At 56.5% G+C, this 16,590-nt stretch overlaps 3 protein-coding genes across 6 annotated transcripts; 1 reads left to right on the top strand and 2 right to left on the bottom strand.

Annotated features, from left to right (window-relative positions):
- Positions 1-439: 439 nt before the first annotated feature.
- On the bottom strand, positions 440-8,428 carry BTBD19 (BTB domain containing 19). 2 transcript variants are annotated; one of them, XM_082612378.1, is made up of 9 exons: positions 7,867-7,940; positions 7,296-7,608; positions 6,323-6,536; positions 6,177-6,230; positions 4,927-4,986; positions 4,759-4,827; positions 4,550-4,681; positions 4,300-4,425; positions 440-4,171 (listed from the first exon to the last, which is right to left on the bottom strand). In XM_082612378.1, exons 2-9 carry the CDS (start codon positions 7,403-7,405, stop codon positions 4,037-4,039), a joined length of 900 nt encoding a protein of 299 aa, XP_082468504.1. In that variant the 5' UTR covers positions 7,406-7,608; positions 7,867-7,940; the 3' UTR covers positions 440-4,036. The 2 variants fall into 2 exon arrangements, with proteins under 2 accessions (XP_082468504.1, XP_082468505.1); XM_082612379.1 differs by lacking the exon at positions 7,296-7,608 and having other exon boundaries at positions 7,867-8,428.
- A 1,642-nt stretch (positions 8,429-10,070) lies between these two features.
- On the top strand, positions 10,071-10,771 carry DYNLT4 (dynein light chain Tctex-type 4; the record flags this gene model as incomplete). The annotated part of the gene is given in 3 exon segments (XM_082612131.1): positions 10,071-10,471; positions 10,473-10,574; positions 10,576-10,771. Coding segments are annotated over 3 exon segments (654 nt in total). The 5' UTR covers positions 10,071-10,115.
- Positions 10,772-10,784: 13 nt separating this feature from the next.
- On the bottom strand, positions 10,785-16,104 carry PLK3 (polo like kinase 3). Of its 3 annotated transcripts, none has more exons than XM_082615325.1 (15): positions 15,414-16,104; positions 15,147-15,254; positions 14,936-15,052; positions 14,667-14,796; positions 14,498-14,585; positions 13,613-13,708; positions 13,327-13,525; positions 13,089-13,215; positions 12,797-12,885; positions 12,462-12,555; positions 12,244-12,327; positions 11,988-12,150; positions 11,701-11,830; positions 11,409-11,522; positions 10,785-11,301 (listed from the first exon to the last, which is right to left on the bottom strand). In XM_082615325.1, exons 1-15 carry the CDS (start codon positions 15,621-15,623, stop codon positions 11,110-11,112), a joined length of 1,941 nt encoding a protein of 646 aa, XP_082471451.1. In that variant the 5' UTR covers positions 15,624-16,104; the 3' UTR covers positions 10,785-11,109. The 3 variants fall into 3 exon arrangements, 2 of the variants coding, with proteins under 2 accessions (XP_082471451.1, XP_082471452.1); XR_014293517.1 differs by having other exon boundaries at positions 11,282-11,301; positions 11,409-11,628; positions 11,738-11,830; positions 15,414-15,726; XM_082615326.1 differs by having other exon boundaries at positions 14,498-14,796; positions 15,414-15,726.
- Between the last annotated feature and the right edge of the window lie 486 nt (positions 16,105-16,590).

The following is a 16,590-nucleotide window of genomic DNA, read 5'->3' as shown; positions in this document are numbered from 1 at the left end:
TCTCATATTCAAAGTGTATGCTTCACGCAACCGCATACGTTTTACCTCCTCCAGTGCTAGCAAGCTGGTCCAAGAGTTCTTGGATTCCGGCAATAGCCTCCCAACCCCCGCCTCACTCCCTTGACTGTCTTTGTCCCAATCCTCCACACAAAGGCCAAGTAATTGTTTAAAATGTAAATCCGATCACACCACCACATCGCTGTGTAACATGCTTTTTCTTCAGAGTGCAAACCCGCCCCGGAATATCATACATGCATTTCTTTACTTGTCTGCTCTTTCTCCTCCTAGAATGTAGGTTCTGTGAGGCAGAGACTTTACCTGATTTGTCCTCTGATAGATCCCATGACCCTAAATCAATGTCTAGCACATGAACACTCAATGAATATTTGTGTAACAAATGAATGAAGAGATTTATTTTCTAATCACATGTACTGTCCCACTACAGTCCTAAGCACTTTACAAAATTAATCTTCCTGAGAACTAAATAGATTCTATTTTTATCTCCATTTTATAAATAAAGAAACTGAGGCATAGAAAATTAAATAGCCTCAATCAAATCACAAAGCCAGAAAGTGATGGAGCTGAGATTCAAACCCAGGCAGCTTGGCTCCAGAAGAGGCATTCTCTTCATCACTGTGCTACTTAGCGATGGGGTTCAGGACATGCCATCCTAAAATATGGCACCTCCACATTGAGTATTTTAAGCTGAAGGAGTTTGAGAAAACAGGAAAGTCATTCTGACCTCCTCACTCCCCCAACGCCCAACACACACACACACACACCCATGAAACAGGTCATAAAACTCTCAAGTGAGAGCTGCCCTTAGCATACCGAGAGGAAAGGAGCATCATCTCCAAGGACAAGGAGACTCTGAGAATTCTAAAGAGCAAGTCTTGCTAAATTCCCCCCAGATTACTACCCTTTAACCTAGCATAAAAATACTCAGGCTTAACTGTTTCTTTTGGTCTTCATTTCCTTATGAAGGCTCCCATGTCACGTAAAAACTTACATTAAATAAATTTGTAGGGACTTCCCTGGTGGTGCAGTGGTTAAGAAACTACTGAGCCTGTGCTCTAGAGCCTGCGAGCCACGAGTGAGCACTTGTGCCACATCTACTGAAGCTCGCACGCCTAGAGCCCATGCTCCACAAGAGAAGCCACCGCAATGAGAAGCCTGAGCACCGCAACGAAGAGTAGCCCCCGCTCTTCGCTCTACGAAGACCCAAAGCAGCCAAATACAAATAAATAAATAAATTTATTATTTTTTTTAATTGTATGCTTTTCTCCTCTTAATTGTTTTTGTCAGTTTAATCTTCAGATCCAGCCAAGGACCTGAAGAGGAGCAAGGAAAACTTTTTCCTCAATATTACCTTTTCTTTCAGCAAAATGAATCATGCTCTACTTGGTCTGCACTGTGCTTTTCTTACCAAAGATCATGGATTTCTTTTTTTGTTTGTTTTTCAATTTTAGCTGCGCTGGGTCTTTGTTACAGCGCACGGGCTCTTCGTTGCGCCACACGGGCTTCTCTAGTTGTGGCATGCAGGCTTAGTTGCTCCACGGCATGTGGGATCTTAGTTCCCGACCAGGGGCGGCACCTGCATCCCCTGCATTGGAAGGCGGATTCTTAACCACTGGACCGCCAGGGAAGTCCCAATCTTGGATATTTTTTAATATCACTGTAGGAATATACCATAGTTCATTTATTTAACCAGTCCTCTAGGTTAAACCAGTCCTCTAGGACTAGTTTGTCTTCAATTTTCATTATCCAAACAAAGTGGTACTGAGGGTAACCACATTTTTCAGTCTTGAGAAATAATAGCAAATAACTATTTTTAATCCATGTGCAATATATTTTTACATAAAATCCCTGAGAAAGAAGAAAATTTTTTTCCAATTAGGGACTTCCCTGGCGGTCCAGGGTTAAGATTCCACACTTCCACTGCAGAGGGCACGGGTTCGATCCCTGGTTGGGGAACTAAGATCCCACAAGGCGAGAGGCACAGCCAAAAAAAAAAATTAATTAATTGTCCCTAATTTCACACTGATAGTATCTTTTTTTTAATTTTTATTTTTTTGGCTGCGTTGGGTCTTTGTTGCTGCACACGGGCTTTCTCTAGTTGCGGTGAGCAGGGGCTACTCTTCGCTGTGGTGCGGGGGCTTCCCATTGTGGTGGCTTCTCTTGTTGCAGAGCACGGGCTCTAGGTGCGCGGGCTTCAGTATTTGTGGCACGTGGACTCAGTAGTTGTGGCTCATGGGCTCTAGAGCGCAGGCTCAGTAGTTGTGGCACACGGGCTTAGTTGCTCTGCGGCATGTGGGATCTTCCCGGACCAGGGCTCGAACCCGTGTCCCCTGCATTGGCAGGTGGATACTTAACCACTGCGCCATCAGGGAAGCCCCACACTGATAGTATCTTAATGGAATAAAATAACATTTAAATAAGAAAACGAAGTCTTCACTGAACATTTACAGAGCACTGATTATGTGACAGGGACTGGGGAAGTAGAAATGAATAAGGCACCACTCCAGGCCCCAGAGATCTTTCTCCAGGCAGATTCAGATCCTCAAGAAGACAAAAATGTGTAACAAATTAAAAGGGAGCATGGGGAGTCTTCAATAACCAAGAAAGTAAATCCAGAGCTGGAGGACCATTGCCTTCAGGACCAGTGAATTTATGCAAAGGCAATAGTTGAGAGAAGAGTTGCTAATGTTTGGAACCACTAGTAATTTTGAGTTCCCTAAAAGTGAAATAGATTATATTTTGTCCTGAGGGCAGTGGGAATGTTGAGGAACTTAATAAGGAAAGTAGGGCTGACAATCTTACACAGGTCTGGCAGCAGTGTGGGAAAAGGTTGGGGAGGGGGTCGCCGCTGGAGTGAAGGCAGGAGGATTAATAAGAGCCCGTGGCAGTGATTCCCGCCACAGACAGGACTGACTGAACTGGGCTGAGAGAACTGAACCAACTGAAAAGATCTTGTAGGAGAGGAAAAATAATTTTCTCTCTCCTCTCTGTGCTCTTGGCTGAGACCTTTGTAATAAGACATCTTAACAAGAGAAAACAAAAAAAAACCCCATGTTTATTAGCATGTATATCTCATGTATACATGGGAGATACCCAGGGGAAAATGAGTAACTCCCTGAGGTGGCCTAAAATACCTGCTTAAATACCTCCTTCAGCTAACAACAAGAGAAAGAAAACTGTGGGGAGGCCAGTTATAGGAAGGCCATCAGGAAAAAGCACCAAAAGCAAGGATAAGGTTTATTAAGCAGATTTCACTGACTTCACTGGAAGATTCTTCTGTGAGTTAGTCATCCTGGTACAGAGAGGGAGGCACCCTTACAAATGGAGATTTCCATTCTAAAAACTTCCCTTACAAAAGGGTAACTTCTCTGTTTTCAAAACTTCTCCCTTTTCTCAAAATAATCAGCTTAAAATAACTTTATGACAAAAAGGCATATTTTGGGGTGGCATATTCTGCTAAGTTTCAGCCTCTTAAAAGGTAGAAGCCACGGGAGGCAGATGTGAGGAAGAGGAATAAAGCAAGGATGAGCGGTAGACTTCTGGCTTGGGCACCCACGGAGATGAGAAACACGATGGGAGCAAAACTGGAGAAAGATGATGGGCGAGGTCAATTTTGGATTGAGTCTGAGGTGTCTGTGGGACATTTAGAGGGAGATCGTCAGGAGGCAGGTCTGGAGTTAAAGAAGGGGCTGAGCTGAAACGATATGTGGGAATTAAAAGAGTAAACAGGGTGGGCGAGAGTGCCCAAGGGCCGGCTGTAACGCCAGAGCACAGCGCGAGGGAACCCACTTCCCGGCCTCGCGAGGGCCTCGAAGCCAAGGCTCAGCCCACTGACGCGCCGCTCAGGCCCGCCCCCCCCCGGAACCTCACCCACAACGCCTGCGCGTGTCAGACTGCCGCCCCTCCTGCGCCCCGCTAGCCGGGCATTCTGGGAGCGGAAACCCGCTCCGAGCGCGGAGCATGTTGGGAGCTGTAGTTTAGGAGAGGCCCAGAATTCCTCGCAAGTCGCGGCGTTTGGTCACTTAAAGGGCAGGTCCAGAAAGCGATGATGCTCCCGGGGCAGGGTACCCCTCCGGCGGCGGCACGGGGCGCCCCGGGCCGCATCCCCTCTCCGCAGAGCATGGCATTTCCACGCCTCCACGATCTGTTCCACCTGTAGGGGAGGCGAGTCATGGCGGAGTCACGCAATGCCTACCTCAGCCCGCAGATCCTGGGCTGCGCCCCCCGCCCTTCCCCCCACGCCGCCGGAGTGAATCTGAGCCGTGTTCCCCGCGTCCGTACCGGGATGAGCGGCTCCCGCCGGTTCTGCTCTTCCAGGGCGCTCAGCTCTGCCGGAGCCAGCAAGGCCAGTCTCAGCTCCCGCACCACCGGGGCCGCCACCTCGGCCACAGGCCGCTCCAGCACCGCCTGCCGACGCCAGCGTTGAGCCCAGGCGGGCGGGGGCACCTGCCCAGCCGCCCGCTCGCCAGGTTCCTGCGGCCCGAGCCTCCTTCAGCGCCCCCACCCCGCGCTCCCCTCAGCTCCCGCTCACCGCGCCCACGCGCGCCCAGCTCCGGGCTGCCAGGACCAGCTCGGCCTCATCCACGCAGAGCTTGTCGCTGCGCAGCAGGAGCAGCAACGCGGGTGCCGACAGCTCCAGGAAACCACGGGTCCGGAGGGTCTCCTGTGGGTCCGCGATTGGGTCAGTGGGGAGCAGGATGAGGCGTGTGGGGTTGGGAGTATGAAGGTCGGGAGCTGTACCTGGCTGTGGGCCTCTATGAAAGCTACACAGCGCTCCTGCAGCGGTCCCAGGCCAAAGGATACGGCAATCTGAGAGCAGAATGAGGGAGGTTGGGTTAAGACTGGAGGGGCCATGTAGCCCGGCCCTCCACAGGGGGACCACCTGCAAGCCTGTCCAGCAACACCCACCTGCAGGGCCTCGCAAACCAGCTCCACATCCAGCACCTTCATCACAAACTGCAGGCACAGCTGGGAACAGAAACGAATGTGGGTTGTGCCCAAATGTCCCCGTTCCAAGACCCCAGCCCCAGTGCAGAAGCAGTGAGCAGGCTTGGAGCAGTGAGCCACCCAGGCTTATAGCAGCCCCAGGCCCATACAGACCTCCCAGGCCAAGGGAGGCAGGGAATCACCAGGGCCTGAGACTTGGCAAACCTGGAGGAACTAGAAACTAGCAAAGCCAAGCCCAGCAGCCTACCTTTTAGTACATTCCTCACTAATCAAGCTAGATAAGAGCCACGTGAAAATTCCACTCTCCCTTTCTCTCAGGACACTTATCTTTCTCCACGTGTCCCCCCTCTGGACTCGAAGACACTTCTCTTTTAACCAGAAACTTGAATTTCATCCACAACATCTCCCTCTCACCCTCCACATCCAGAAAAGCACTGGGTCATGCCAATTCCACTTCTCTCAAAGCCATGCACCTCTCTCGGGCAACCACTGCCACCACCACCCCCTTACTGGACTGGTAAGCCCTAATCCCTTCACCCCTTAGCTTCCAAATCCTCACTCCTTTATCTGAAACCTCATGAATTTCCACTGCCCTCTGGGTAAAAGAAGTCCAAATTCTTGAAAGTTCTGCAGGAACCAGCCCTTGGCACGCTCTCCAATCTCATATCTCCCTCTCCTCTCACACACTGAGTGCAGCCACACTAAATGTCTCACCAGCATCTTTTGTACCTCTGTCTCTGTAACTAGAATGCCATCTTTCCTCTCCCCTTCTGAACAAACTCCTACCTGTTCTACCCGATCCAACACAAATGTTTCCTCCTCCAGGAAGTCTTCCCCTCCTCTCTCCCTGGTGGCGAGACTAGAGACTCTCCGTACAGTCTCAGCACCATTTGCCCTTATCTGTCACACTTCTTATGGCACTGCACTGAGTTAAGAGTTTTCTTGTGTCTGTCTCTCTTTGAAGAACAGGGATCAAGGCTAATTTATCCTGGTATCTACAGCACCATCCATAAACGCCCTACATGCCCCCACAGGGCACGCGCATATCCGTTTGCACACAGGCACACATAAATGCCTATCTACACAGAGATACCCATACTTCTGTCTGTACCGGTGCACGTTGCTCTCCAGGCTAGCCGGTGTGTGAGGCAGGATAGGAACTGAGCCCATAAGAGGCGGGGGAAACGAGATGAGGCGCCACATAAACCCACCTCTCGCAGTTCCTCCAGCCCATACTCCACAGCTGCCGTCAGCACCTCCAGCACCTGCGGGGTGGGTGATTGGGGGAGTGGAAAGGAGTCTCCCCCATCCCTCAGCCACCCCTCCTCCTACCCAGACCCCTGCCCGGTGGGCTCACGGAGTGGCGCTGCAGCTTGGCACTGTTGGTATACACAAACTCCAGCACTGCCAGGAAGGCCTCAGCTGGCACGGTGCTCAGCACCACAGGGCTAGGCACCCCGGGGCCCGGCTCTGAGCCCAGAAGTCGCTGGAAGAAGTTGCATCTACATGCCAACAAGCACCGGTGGGCAAACACCTCCTGCCGTTCTTGACCGACCACAAAGCAAACATCACTGTGGGAGAGAGGGGCAGAGAACTAGGAAGAGGAGGCCAGAGTCTCTGTGCAACTCTAAGCTTTGCCTTTGCCCAACTCCGTTTCCTTATCTGCCCTGTAAAAGAGACAGTCCCTCCAGCCGAAGGTCTGGGTCACACAGGCATGGTTCTAATTCCAGCTCCACCTTGTGGTGCCTAGGCGAGAGACTTCCTACTCATTAACTCTCAGCTTTCTCATCCCTGAAATGGGATGCGAATCCCAAACCCTAGGAGGTGGCTATGTTTGATCAATTGATCACTGAGGGGCCACCAGGGCTGATACAAGGTTGATCCCAATACCCCTCTCCTCCCCCCCAGCCTGTGTCTTGGGAGAAGGGAAACTTTTTGGCTTCTCCTCCACAGACTGCAAACTCAGCTTTTTCAGCCTCCTCCAGACTCAGCTTTTTCAGCCTCCTCCAGACTCAGCTTTTTCAGCCTCCTCCAGACTCAGCTTTTTCAGCCTCCTCCAGACAGGAGAGGGTAGGGTTGAGGGTGCAGAGTGCACCAGCTGCAAATAGACATGTCAGTGAGGCACCATCATGAGGCCGGACCACATTTTCCATCTTCACGATCACTACCGGCCCCAGCCTCTGGGCCTCTGAACAGCATAACGGGTAGGAGGCAGGAGATGAAGCTTGAGCTTCCTGGAGCCTCCCAGTCTCAGGTCCAAGGCCTGAGGGTTCCCACTGCTCAGACCAGACTGCGATGCCCAAAGAAGTAGGGTTATAGGAGTCACCGACCCGTAGGGAGGGGCCCAGCTCTGAGGCAGTGGGAATAGAAAGCTGCATTCTAGTTCTCCTGACCAGCGTTGCCCCCGTACTCTATCCCTTGGTTTCAGACAGCACAGCATCCTGGGCAGGCAGTGAGCCCCAGGCAGCACCCTTGAACTACTCCCTGTCTGCAACTCTGGCTCAGTCTCTTGAGCTTTGTTCCCCTTGTGAGTCCGCAGTTCCCAGAGCAGGGTTATCGGCTCCTCTGCCTCCCTAGTGAGGCACTCGAGTTACATCCATTTCTCAGGGTCCAGGGGGCGGAGGGCTCTTCTCTGCCAGGAGCCTAAGATCCAAAACAGGAAGGCCTTTCCCTGAGGTCACATAGCTGCTCTGAGCTCCGGTCCCCAGTGCCCCCACCTCTGGCTCTCGTAGACACTAAGCGACCAGTAGTTATCCTCTACACTTGACTTCCCCAGTCTGAGTTCACCAGGGAGGAGGGTCAAGTCCTAATTCCCCACTTCCTCTGCACCCAGAGCTTCCTCAGAGTCATGGGGCCCAGCAGAGGCAGCTAGGGAAAACCCACAAACAGGGCCCCCCTCACCTGTATAGGGGGTTGTTGACGAGGCTTCGGAGTGCTGTGGAAAAGGGCGCAGCCTCCCCGTGCACAGTCAGTCCTGGGGTCTCCATGGGTGGGGTAGGGCAGGGGAGTGAGCAGGAGGAACAGCCTAGGAGGCCTGTTGTCTGCTGGTCCGTGGGAGGCGGTAGGTGGAAGGAGCAGGAGGCCTGGTTGAGCCCTAAAGCTGGTGAGGAGCTAGAAAGGCCCGAGAGGGAGGGGCAAGAGCTTGGGAGGCCTGTTTGCTGAGAAGCTAAAGTTTAGGAATGAGGCAGGAGGCCCAGGTTCCTGAAGGCATCAGAGGCCAGTGGAGGAGGCCAGAGGCTTGGCTTGGGGATGGGGACTCAGGGAGGGGACCAAGAGAGGCCAAGGTAGAGCGGACTGGACTCGGGAGGAGAGGCTGGCTGCGGATGAGGCCCCAGCTGGGAGCCTGCCCAGGCAGCGCTGGGGTGGGAAGCCTGTGGGTTTCCACGGAAACTAGAGCCCAGCCAGAGACGAGGCCCCGCCCAGCTCCCACAGGCCCAGAGAAAACTTCAGCCCTAGAGGGGCCCTAAGCAGAGTCGGAGGGTCTTGGCACCCTGGCTCCTGCCTGTCCTGGGTTCAGAGTTCAAACTCCCTGCCCCCTCCCACCCTCCCCCCAACAGGCACACAGGGTCAAGATCGGGCTAGCCAGGCCTGGGGAACCCCCCTCAGTGGGGAAAGTCCTTGTTCCTCTGGACCGTTTTCAGGGCCCAGACCTGGCTTGTTTGGGAGGTGGCAGTCCTGTCGCTCCCAGAGGGGGGTCAGGTGAGGAGGTGTCACCTCTGAATGAGGAGTCATGGTCTCTGGCCTCCCTGAAATGCAACCGAAGGGGAGCGGCAATCTGGGCAGTAGGGCACACAAGAGGTGTGGACAGCTGGGGACAAGCCCCAGTGCACTGAGGTCAGCAGGGTGCACTTAGGAGTGGAGTCACCACTGTTGCATCAGGTCTGCGTTCGGATGGGTCTCCCTTCCCCCTCCTCCAGCACTGAACTGAGGAAGTCATCCAAGCCACACCCTAGCTCTGCACAGGAAACGGAAACGTTTGCCCTAGTTGAGGCTGACGGGGAGATGACAGGGCGGGGGCGCTCCTTCCCGTAGGCCCAGGTCCGGATCTCTGAGGGGCCTCCCCCACAGCCTCAGGGTTTCCCCATATCCCAGGCCCTCTGAGACTTGCTTACAAGTGGAGAGCCAGTCTTCACAAGGGGTGAAGTGGCCAGTGGGTCAAGAGCTCTGGGGTAGGGGGACACCAGTCTGACCAGAGCCCCTCTCTACATCTGCCCCTTCAGTCATACTTGTATGCCCTTGGGCTCTAAGCCCCCGCTGATCCCTCTCCCCTGACGACTCAGTCACCCGGCACGTGCTCATAGTAGGAACACTCCCAGGTTAAGCCAGAGCCAGAACAGGAAAGAGGGAACCGGGAAGAGGGGAGTGCTTGCCCAGTAACCCATGGCAACTCCACAACAAAGGCAAGGGGCCCTTAACCTCCCACCTGCCAGCCAGGCCAGCCGGGCAAGGGCTGTTAGGAGAGAGCTTGGAGGCCAAAGGCTACAGGTGACTCAGGTGTCTGAGGAGTTTCGGGAGAAGAGGGCAGCCATCCCAGAATTGATTCTGGAGGTAGGGCCAGAAGCCAAAAGCGGAGAGTGGAAGGGCCATCCTGAGTCACCCGGCCCCAGCCGCAGCCAGTTGTAGGGATCTTTGTGCCAGCCACCATAAGAGCAGGTAGGGGTGGAGGATGGCTGGATTCAAGACTCACAGGGCTAGAAGGATCTGTGGGGGATGAAGGAGTTGGGTCTGTCTGTCCCTCCCTCTGGTCAGGGGGTGGAGGCGCCACTATCTAGGCTGAGGCAGAGGGCAGATACATCTCCCCCTTCTCCTGCTGGTGAAGTCGGGTGGAAGGGAGACAAGGAGGTGTACTTCGAGCTCATTTAACTAACCTCCATAGTGCCCAAGGAAAGTGGAGCTCAGGGGGCAGGGATAGCAAGATGATAGTCTGAGCAGCATCTCTCCCCTTATTGTGTCCCTAACAGCCCTTAACCCTCTAAGCACCTAGGAATCCACGCAGCCCCGGACTATTTGATTCACCTGTCCCCCAAAAAACAGGTAGAAAGGGATTAGGGGGTACAAACTCTTATCATTAAGTAAGAGACGGGATGGTGTACAGAGACGGCCAGTGAGGGCCATCCCGTCCAAGCGTGGGTCTTCCAGCCGGCAGGTCCATGGCTGGCAGGCCTGTGCCCTCCGGACACGAGGAGGAGGAGACTGCCCAAGACCATGGGCTGAAACAATCACCAGCGCGGCCTCCAGGCCGTCTGCCCAGCATCAATGAGACCCGACCAGACGGCCAGGGCCCGGCCTCCCGCTGTGGCTCCGTGCTAGGTCCGGCCTCGTCCTTTTCGCGCCGCAACTCGCTGGCCGGGCCAGGCGCAGGTCTTGGGGGTCGGCGCCCATCCCTGGGCCCCTTGCCCCCTCTAGGCTCGCGGGTCAGCTTCTCTGGCTTACCCCTGGCTGCCGCCCGCTGGGCAGCGCCCTCATACCGCACGGAGTCGGCGCCACGGGAGCGCTGGGAGGGCGCGCGCACAGCGGGCCCTGGAAGCGGCGTTGGAGGCAGGATTGCGCGACGCGTGCTTCTTCCGTTCCGAGGCCGGGCGGCTGGCGCCGGAGCTGTGTGAGCTGGTGCGTGCGCCTGCGCGAGCTCAGCCCGCCGCGCTACAAGCTGGTGTGCAGCGTGGTGCTGGGGCCGCGCGCCAGCCAGGACGTGCGCGTGGTCAGCCGCGCGCTCTGGGACACGGCGCGCGACGGGCTGGCCACGGCAGCGGTCACCAACGCCTCCCTCTTCGCCGTGGCCACGGTCCACAGGCTCTACTGCAAGTGAGGACTCCCCCGAGTTTTGCAAAAACGGTTTATTATACCAGGAGGAGGCCCTCCCTGGGGCTCACATCCCAATAAATAAATGTCTGTCAATAAATAAAAGTGGTCCATAAATAACGCCCCCTAGCGGGGGGCTAAGGCTCAGGCTTTTCTTGGAGAAGGGGTAGGAGGCCGCCTCCAACCCCAGTAAAGCTGGTCCCTGATTCCCTGGGGGATTCGGCCCAGAGCCCCCAGTGAGGCACCAAAGGAACAGGGAGGGCCACAAAGGCAAGGGCCAGAGCCTTACAGGCACAGGCGTCAGGCCTGAGGGCTTGGGTGGTGGCCGGCCCCGCAGGTTGGGGCCTAGACTGGGCAGCGGTCCCGGAGCAGGCGCAGGGCATAGCGGAGCCGCTGCCTCAGGTCTGGGGAGCAGCCCAGCTGCTGAAGGTGGGAAGCGAGGTAAGTACAAGCACTGCGATTGCGGGCCACAAAAGTCACAAGGAGGGGCTCCCAGCCACTGAGGATCAGCTTGGTGTGGTCTCCATAGAAGTTCACCTGTGTGCAGGAGGGTGGCACTGATCAGGGCCTAAGGCCCAGATCGTTTCTTCCCCAGCACCCTGGACCTCCCAGACCTTACCCCCAACTCCAAGAGGAGCTCTTACCTGGATGGTGCCATCACTAAAGAGCATGAGTAGGGCCTGATCAGTCTTGACCCACTGCAGCAGGAGTGGGGGGACAGGCACCTCCACCTCTTCCACACTGGGCAGATCTCCACCCTGGGAGCAGGGGCAGGTCACTTGTCTGACATGAGTTAGTCCTCTCTCCATTCATGTCTCCCTTAGAGGTTCAGCTTCTAGCTGCAGCACCCACCCCCTCGCCTACCTGCCCCCAAAGGGGAACAGAAAGGGATCAGGATGTGCTCGTCCTCAATGTGCCCCACCCCAGTCCACAAACCTTCATGAGGCGCTGCTCCATGTAGGAGGCAAAATACCTCAGGACACACAGCTGAGGCTGCAGGGCCCGAGGCACAGCACCCACAGAGAAGGAGAAGTGCTTGGTGCTGGTGGGGTCGTAGTGCACAGTCCTGGAGGGGAGGAGATGGAGGCAGAAGTCAGACGGAGCCCTGTACCCTCGCCCCTCCCCTGAGAGACTGCAGGTCCGGGAGCCCAGGAGCACACACCAAGGTACAGCCCTGCTGAGTACAGTGGGCTGGATACAAGACACCCCATGTCACCACTTACTTTCTGTTGGCTGACAGGGCCATGTGTGTGCCATTGTTGAAGAGCACAGCCACACGGCAGCTGGACAGTTGATACCCAAAGCCAAACTTGTTGGAATAGTCAACCCACTTGCTGACCCACACCAGAGGCTCTGGCTGGGCCAGGGGAGCGGGGTTCTGTTCAGCTGTCATGGAAGAGGAAGGAATGAGGACCTGTTCCTGGCCTCCCAGTCAAAGAACTCCCACCACCATTCACATATGCCAGACCCCAGCCTCACCGGGGGACATGAAGGCCAGGCAGTTTCTCAGAGCACAGAGGGCTGACTCCACCACTGTGGCCACAGTCAGACCTTCTTCAAACCCTGAAGGGAACAGGGCACTGAGAATTAGGCAATAGTCCCCCAGGTCCTAGACAGTGACTCCACCCACTCCTTCCCTCTAGGCCTGGTCTCAGGCCCAGCAACCTCTAGCACCCTTTATCCTCCTGGTGGCTCACCATCTCCACTGCTCGCCAGTGTCCCACGGGGTGAACTGTCTTCAGGTGCTGTCTCTACCAGGCTGACGGGGGCTGGACCTGAAGCTGCCGGAGCCTGGAGGGTTGGATGGAGAAAGGGAGTGAGACAGGCCCCGAAATCCAAATCCTTGAGAGTCCATGGCCCAGCCCTGCCGTGGCACCCGGGGCACCCCAGGTCAGCCCTGCCTGGCTGATGAGACACAGCCAATTAGGCCACCACGAGGCTAGATGTTTCATCAGCCTCTTTTATCCCAGGCTTCCCGCAGCTGCTAGGGTGGGGGTGAGTCAGGGGAACACTGTCCACGTGAGCACCTCACCCTGGGCCTGGCATCCTGATGGCCAATGGACATCTGAGTGAGGCTGTTCACCAAACAGGAGACTTCGTCCCGCTCCTCGGGATGGTTATCTGGGTGGGGCGAGATAGAACCCTGAGAAATCTGTCCAGCCCCCCTGCTTCCCGCAGGGATGATACTGTTAGGCATACCCATGTGCCTGTGTAACACATGCTCTCCCAAGGGGTCCCCCGGGACTCAGACTCACACCCTCACATGTACTTGACAAGCCCCCTGCCGCTCTGTACCCTCAAAACCACTGACATCCCAGACTCACTCTTACTCTTCTTCCTCCCAAATAGGCTCTTGGTAACTTTGACAAACAGAATCCTAGCTGGGTTAAGGGGTGTCAGGTCTGGGACTGTCACACAGCTGCTGACAGGGAGCCGGTAGGGGGTGTAGCCCTGAGGAGAGAAGGCATGTGAGCAGAGAAGAGCAGCCCAGGGGTCCTGTCACCTGCTCCCATTCAATCCCCTGGGAATCCACAGACTGGACAAGTCTGGAGGGCCACAAACCTTGGTAAAGAAGTTGTGGCGCAGGATCTGGTCAATTGAGGGGCGGTCTTGGGGTGAGGCTCGAAGGATGGTGGCCAGGAGCTGCCGGGCAGGCAGTGAGAGGCTGGCAGGCAGCGTGTAGTGAACCTGTTTGATGCAGCGGTATGTCTCCTTCAGGTCAACTGTCTCAAAGGGGGGGCTCCCACATAGCAGTGTGTACCTGTGGGGCAGAGAAAGGGGGTCAGGAGTAAAGTGGAACATATGCCCCCCTAGGTACCCCCTGTGTGCACATGACCCTGGGACTCACATGACACAGCCCAGGGACCACACATCTGCCTCAGGGCCGTGGCCCTGTCTCTGCAGCACTTCTGGGGCCACATAGTTGGGGGTGCCACAGATGGTCCTGAAAGGGGGTAGGGAAGAGCAGAGGGCAAGGTTCAGAAGCAGCCTGGCTGGCCCCTCATCCCTGCCCCCACTGTGGGTCCAGACAAAGCAGCTGCCTGTCACCAAAGGCCAGAGAACTCCTGCTTGTTCTGAGACAATGGATGCCAGGGATGGCAGCTGAGTCCCTGCCCACCCGCCTGGCCCAGCTGCTCAGCTGCTCTGCAGGACAGGGGGAGGCCCTGACCCCCAACCCAGCCCCCTCCTCCAGGGTCAACAGAGGGTCCATCACTGATCCCTTCCTCCTTCCCCCACTCCCGTCTGTCAGAAACCCATACAGGCTGTCACCTCCTATGGTCTGTGCCACACTCACCAACACCACCTGTCATGCCCCCATAAACACTCAACTACCATACATGCTATCTGTTTTACACCCAGTCTTCGTTGCCGCAGCAGGTTATCATGACACACGGGGTGTTATGTCCCACCATCCCTACACTCAGTCCATCTCACACACTCTGATGTCAACGTCCACATTCACACACAGGATCAGTCATACACCTCCAAGAATCCTTACACCCATCTGTCTCGGGGACTAAACATACAGAGGACCCACAGCCTCTCCATCATCCCCATTCACCCAGGCTGCCATTGCCACCTTCACACACACACACACAGCCCATCATCCTTTCCCATCTATCACACAGACACATCAGGCAGTCATCATGCCTCCCACATACATCTTTAGTGTCTGTCACGCACGTCATCTGTGTCACACAGACTGTGGCCACCCCCCTCCTCAGACACTCACTTCTTCCTATGCTCTGGGGGCTCCAACCTGGTTGCCAGCCCAAAATCCCCCATCTTCAGTTCCATGTTCTCAGTGATGAAAAAATTTCCTGGACCGGGGTAGAGAAATGTGTCACACGCATTTTTCTCTGCCTCCCCAACCCCCCATCCTGTTGGCCCAGGAGTCTCACCCAGCTTGAGGTCCCGGTGCAAGATGCCTCGCTGGTGCAAGTACTTGAGTCCGGAAAGGATCTGCCGAAGGTAGTAGCGCACCTCTGGCTCCAACAGGGTGTGCCGGGCCTTCCAGATGTGGGCCAGGGACTGCAGAGAGCCACTGCCTCAGCCCCTCATCTGCCCTCCCGGATCCTCCCTCCATTTGTGCTTGCTGAGGAAGAGCAGGGCTCCAACTTTGGGTCTTAAGGTCCCCATTCCCTCCCCCACCTCCATCACCATCCCTCACCTTTCGGCTGCAGAGCTCCAGGAAAATGTATATGTTGTCAGCATCCTCAAAGTGGTGCGAAAAACGCACAATGTGGCGGTGCTGCAGGCCGCGGTGCAGCTCAATCTCGTTTAGGATCTGCAATGGGGACGCGGGGTTGTCATCCGCCAAGGGCTCCCACGCCACTGTCCCCACCCCACCCGTCGTTTGCTGGGACTGGGTCCCGGCTCACCTTCTCGCGCTGATGCGGCTTGGTGATGCGGCTCTGCGAGATGACTTTGACCGCGTAGGCATGGCCGGTCTCTGTGTCAGTGGCCTCGTAGCAGCGGGCGAAGCCCCCCTATAAGGAGGGGGCATCAGGCAGGGCGCTCCAGGGGAGCGCCAGGGCAGGCCAGCAGAGGTTCCCGCGCCGAGGCCAAACGCCCCTGCCACGCCCCGCGCGGGCAAAGAGGCCGGCAGGGTCCCCCTCTACCCTCGCTGACACCACCCCCCAGCTCACCTTGCCCAAAAGGCGGCCTTTGAAGTAGGTGCGGCCGCTGCGCGGGTCAGTGATGAGGCGCCCAGGGTCCGGCGCCAGAGGCCCGGCCAGCACCTCCGGCTCAGGTCCCGGCATGGGACTCCCAGGAGGTCCGGGCCCGGCGGGGGGCGCTGGCGGGGCCGTAGCACGCGGGAAGGGGCGCGGAGACAGGAAGCCGGCCGCGGGCTCCATGAGGGCGGTGCGGCGCAGCGCGGGCCCGGCTAATTCTGGCTTCCGCCAGGCAGCGACAGCGCGTGGCGCTGGCTGGATTTGCTACGCGGCGCTCGCGCCCGAGATAGCCCAGCGTTTTTATCAATGAACGCCTGCCCCCTCCCTGGCGTCTCGTCATTGAGAGCCCGCCCCCTTCCTGGAGGCGAGTCACCAAGAAGCCAAGCCCTTCCTCGGGCCTTACGTCAAGAAGCTCCTCCTCCCACCCATGCACCCAGAGGCCCAGCTTCCTGTTCCAGCCTTGAAGACGCAGCCATACTGCTAGTCACCATGCGGGTGGTCATCAGGATGTAGAAGCCAGCTGTGTCCCCGGTCCCCTACCTCGCCCTGGTGACTGAGAGTCCCTCTAATGGGGGGTCCTCTTTTCCTCCATCCTTGGGGGCTTATGCTGAGGTCCGAGGGGGCCTGGACATCTGGGGGATCTCCCCGGGAACTAGATGGACTAGCGTTCCAGCCTGGAGGACAGAGGCAGGGGCGGCGCTCGCTTTTGCCTGAGCTCGTCACCAACACTCCCCCCTTAAGTGCGCGGGAATTTGCGCGCACTGGCACTGGCCACGCCCTTGGACAAAGCCCCCAGGCTCAGGCCAGTGCTGCCCCCCTTAGGGCCTGAAAGGAATTGCACGCGCCCAGCTGGACTTGCCTGGCGTGGGGAGGAGCGTGGAGGCCTGGGCTCCTATGCTGAGTTTTGGGGTCAAACAGCCTGGCATTCAAGGCTTTTGACATGAGCCAGGCCACATCTTCCGCTACCCACATCCACACCTTTGAAGAGCAGATCTCAGGTTCTGGAGGGGTGCCTATTCTCTTTTCCTGAAAACATCCACTGCCCTGGATCAGCAGCCAGAGGCCAGAAAGTGAGGAATGGGAATTGTATTTTCTCAAATCTAGCAACAGACAATTGGGCAGGTGGTCCCCGGGCCGTCTGAACCCCTAA

The sequence above is a fragment of the Mesoplodon mirus genome (assembly GCF_964341445.2).
Source record: "Mesoplodon mirus genome assembly, chromosome: 3".
In the NCBI taxonomy this organism is placed as follows: Eukaryota; Metazoa; Chordata; class Mammalia; order Artiodactyla; family Ziphiidae; genus Mesoplodon; species Mesoplodon mirus.
Note: the sequence above shows the minus strand (reverse complement) of the source record. Positions and strands in the feature narration are given on the sequence as shown.

Excerpts from the sequence above, each read along its gene's own strand:
- BTBD19 (XM_082612378.1), bottom strand. The coding sequence starts at position 7,405 with ATGCTGTGCTGTCTGAAACCAAGGGATAGAGTACGGGGGCAACGCTGG. Across the intron at positions 4,987-6,176 it reads GGCTGGAGGAACTGCGAGAG|CTGTGCCTGCAGTTTGTGAT; the intron begins GTGGGTTTATGT and ends TTCTGTTCCCAG. Across the intron at positions 4,682-4,758 it reads TCATAGAGGCCCACAGCCAG|GAGACCCTCCGGACCCGTGG; the intron begins GTACAGCTCCCG and ends GCGGACCCACAG.
- PLK3 (XM_082615326.1), bottom strand. The coding sequence starts at position 15,623 with ATGGAGCCCGCGGCCGGCTTCCTGTCTCCGCGCCCCTTCCCGCGTGCT. Across the intron at positions 15,255-15,413 it reads AAGGCCGCCTTTTGGGCAAG|GGGGGCTTCGCCCGCTGCTA; the intron begins GTGAGCTGGGGG and ends CCCTCCTTATAG. Across the intron at positions 11,831-11,987 it reads GCCCTGTCAGCCAACAGAAA|GACTGTGCACTACGACCCCA; the intron begins GTAAGTGGTGAC and ends CCTCCCCTCCAG.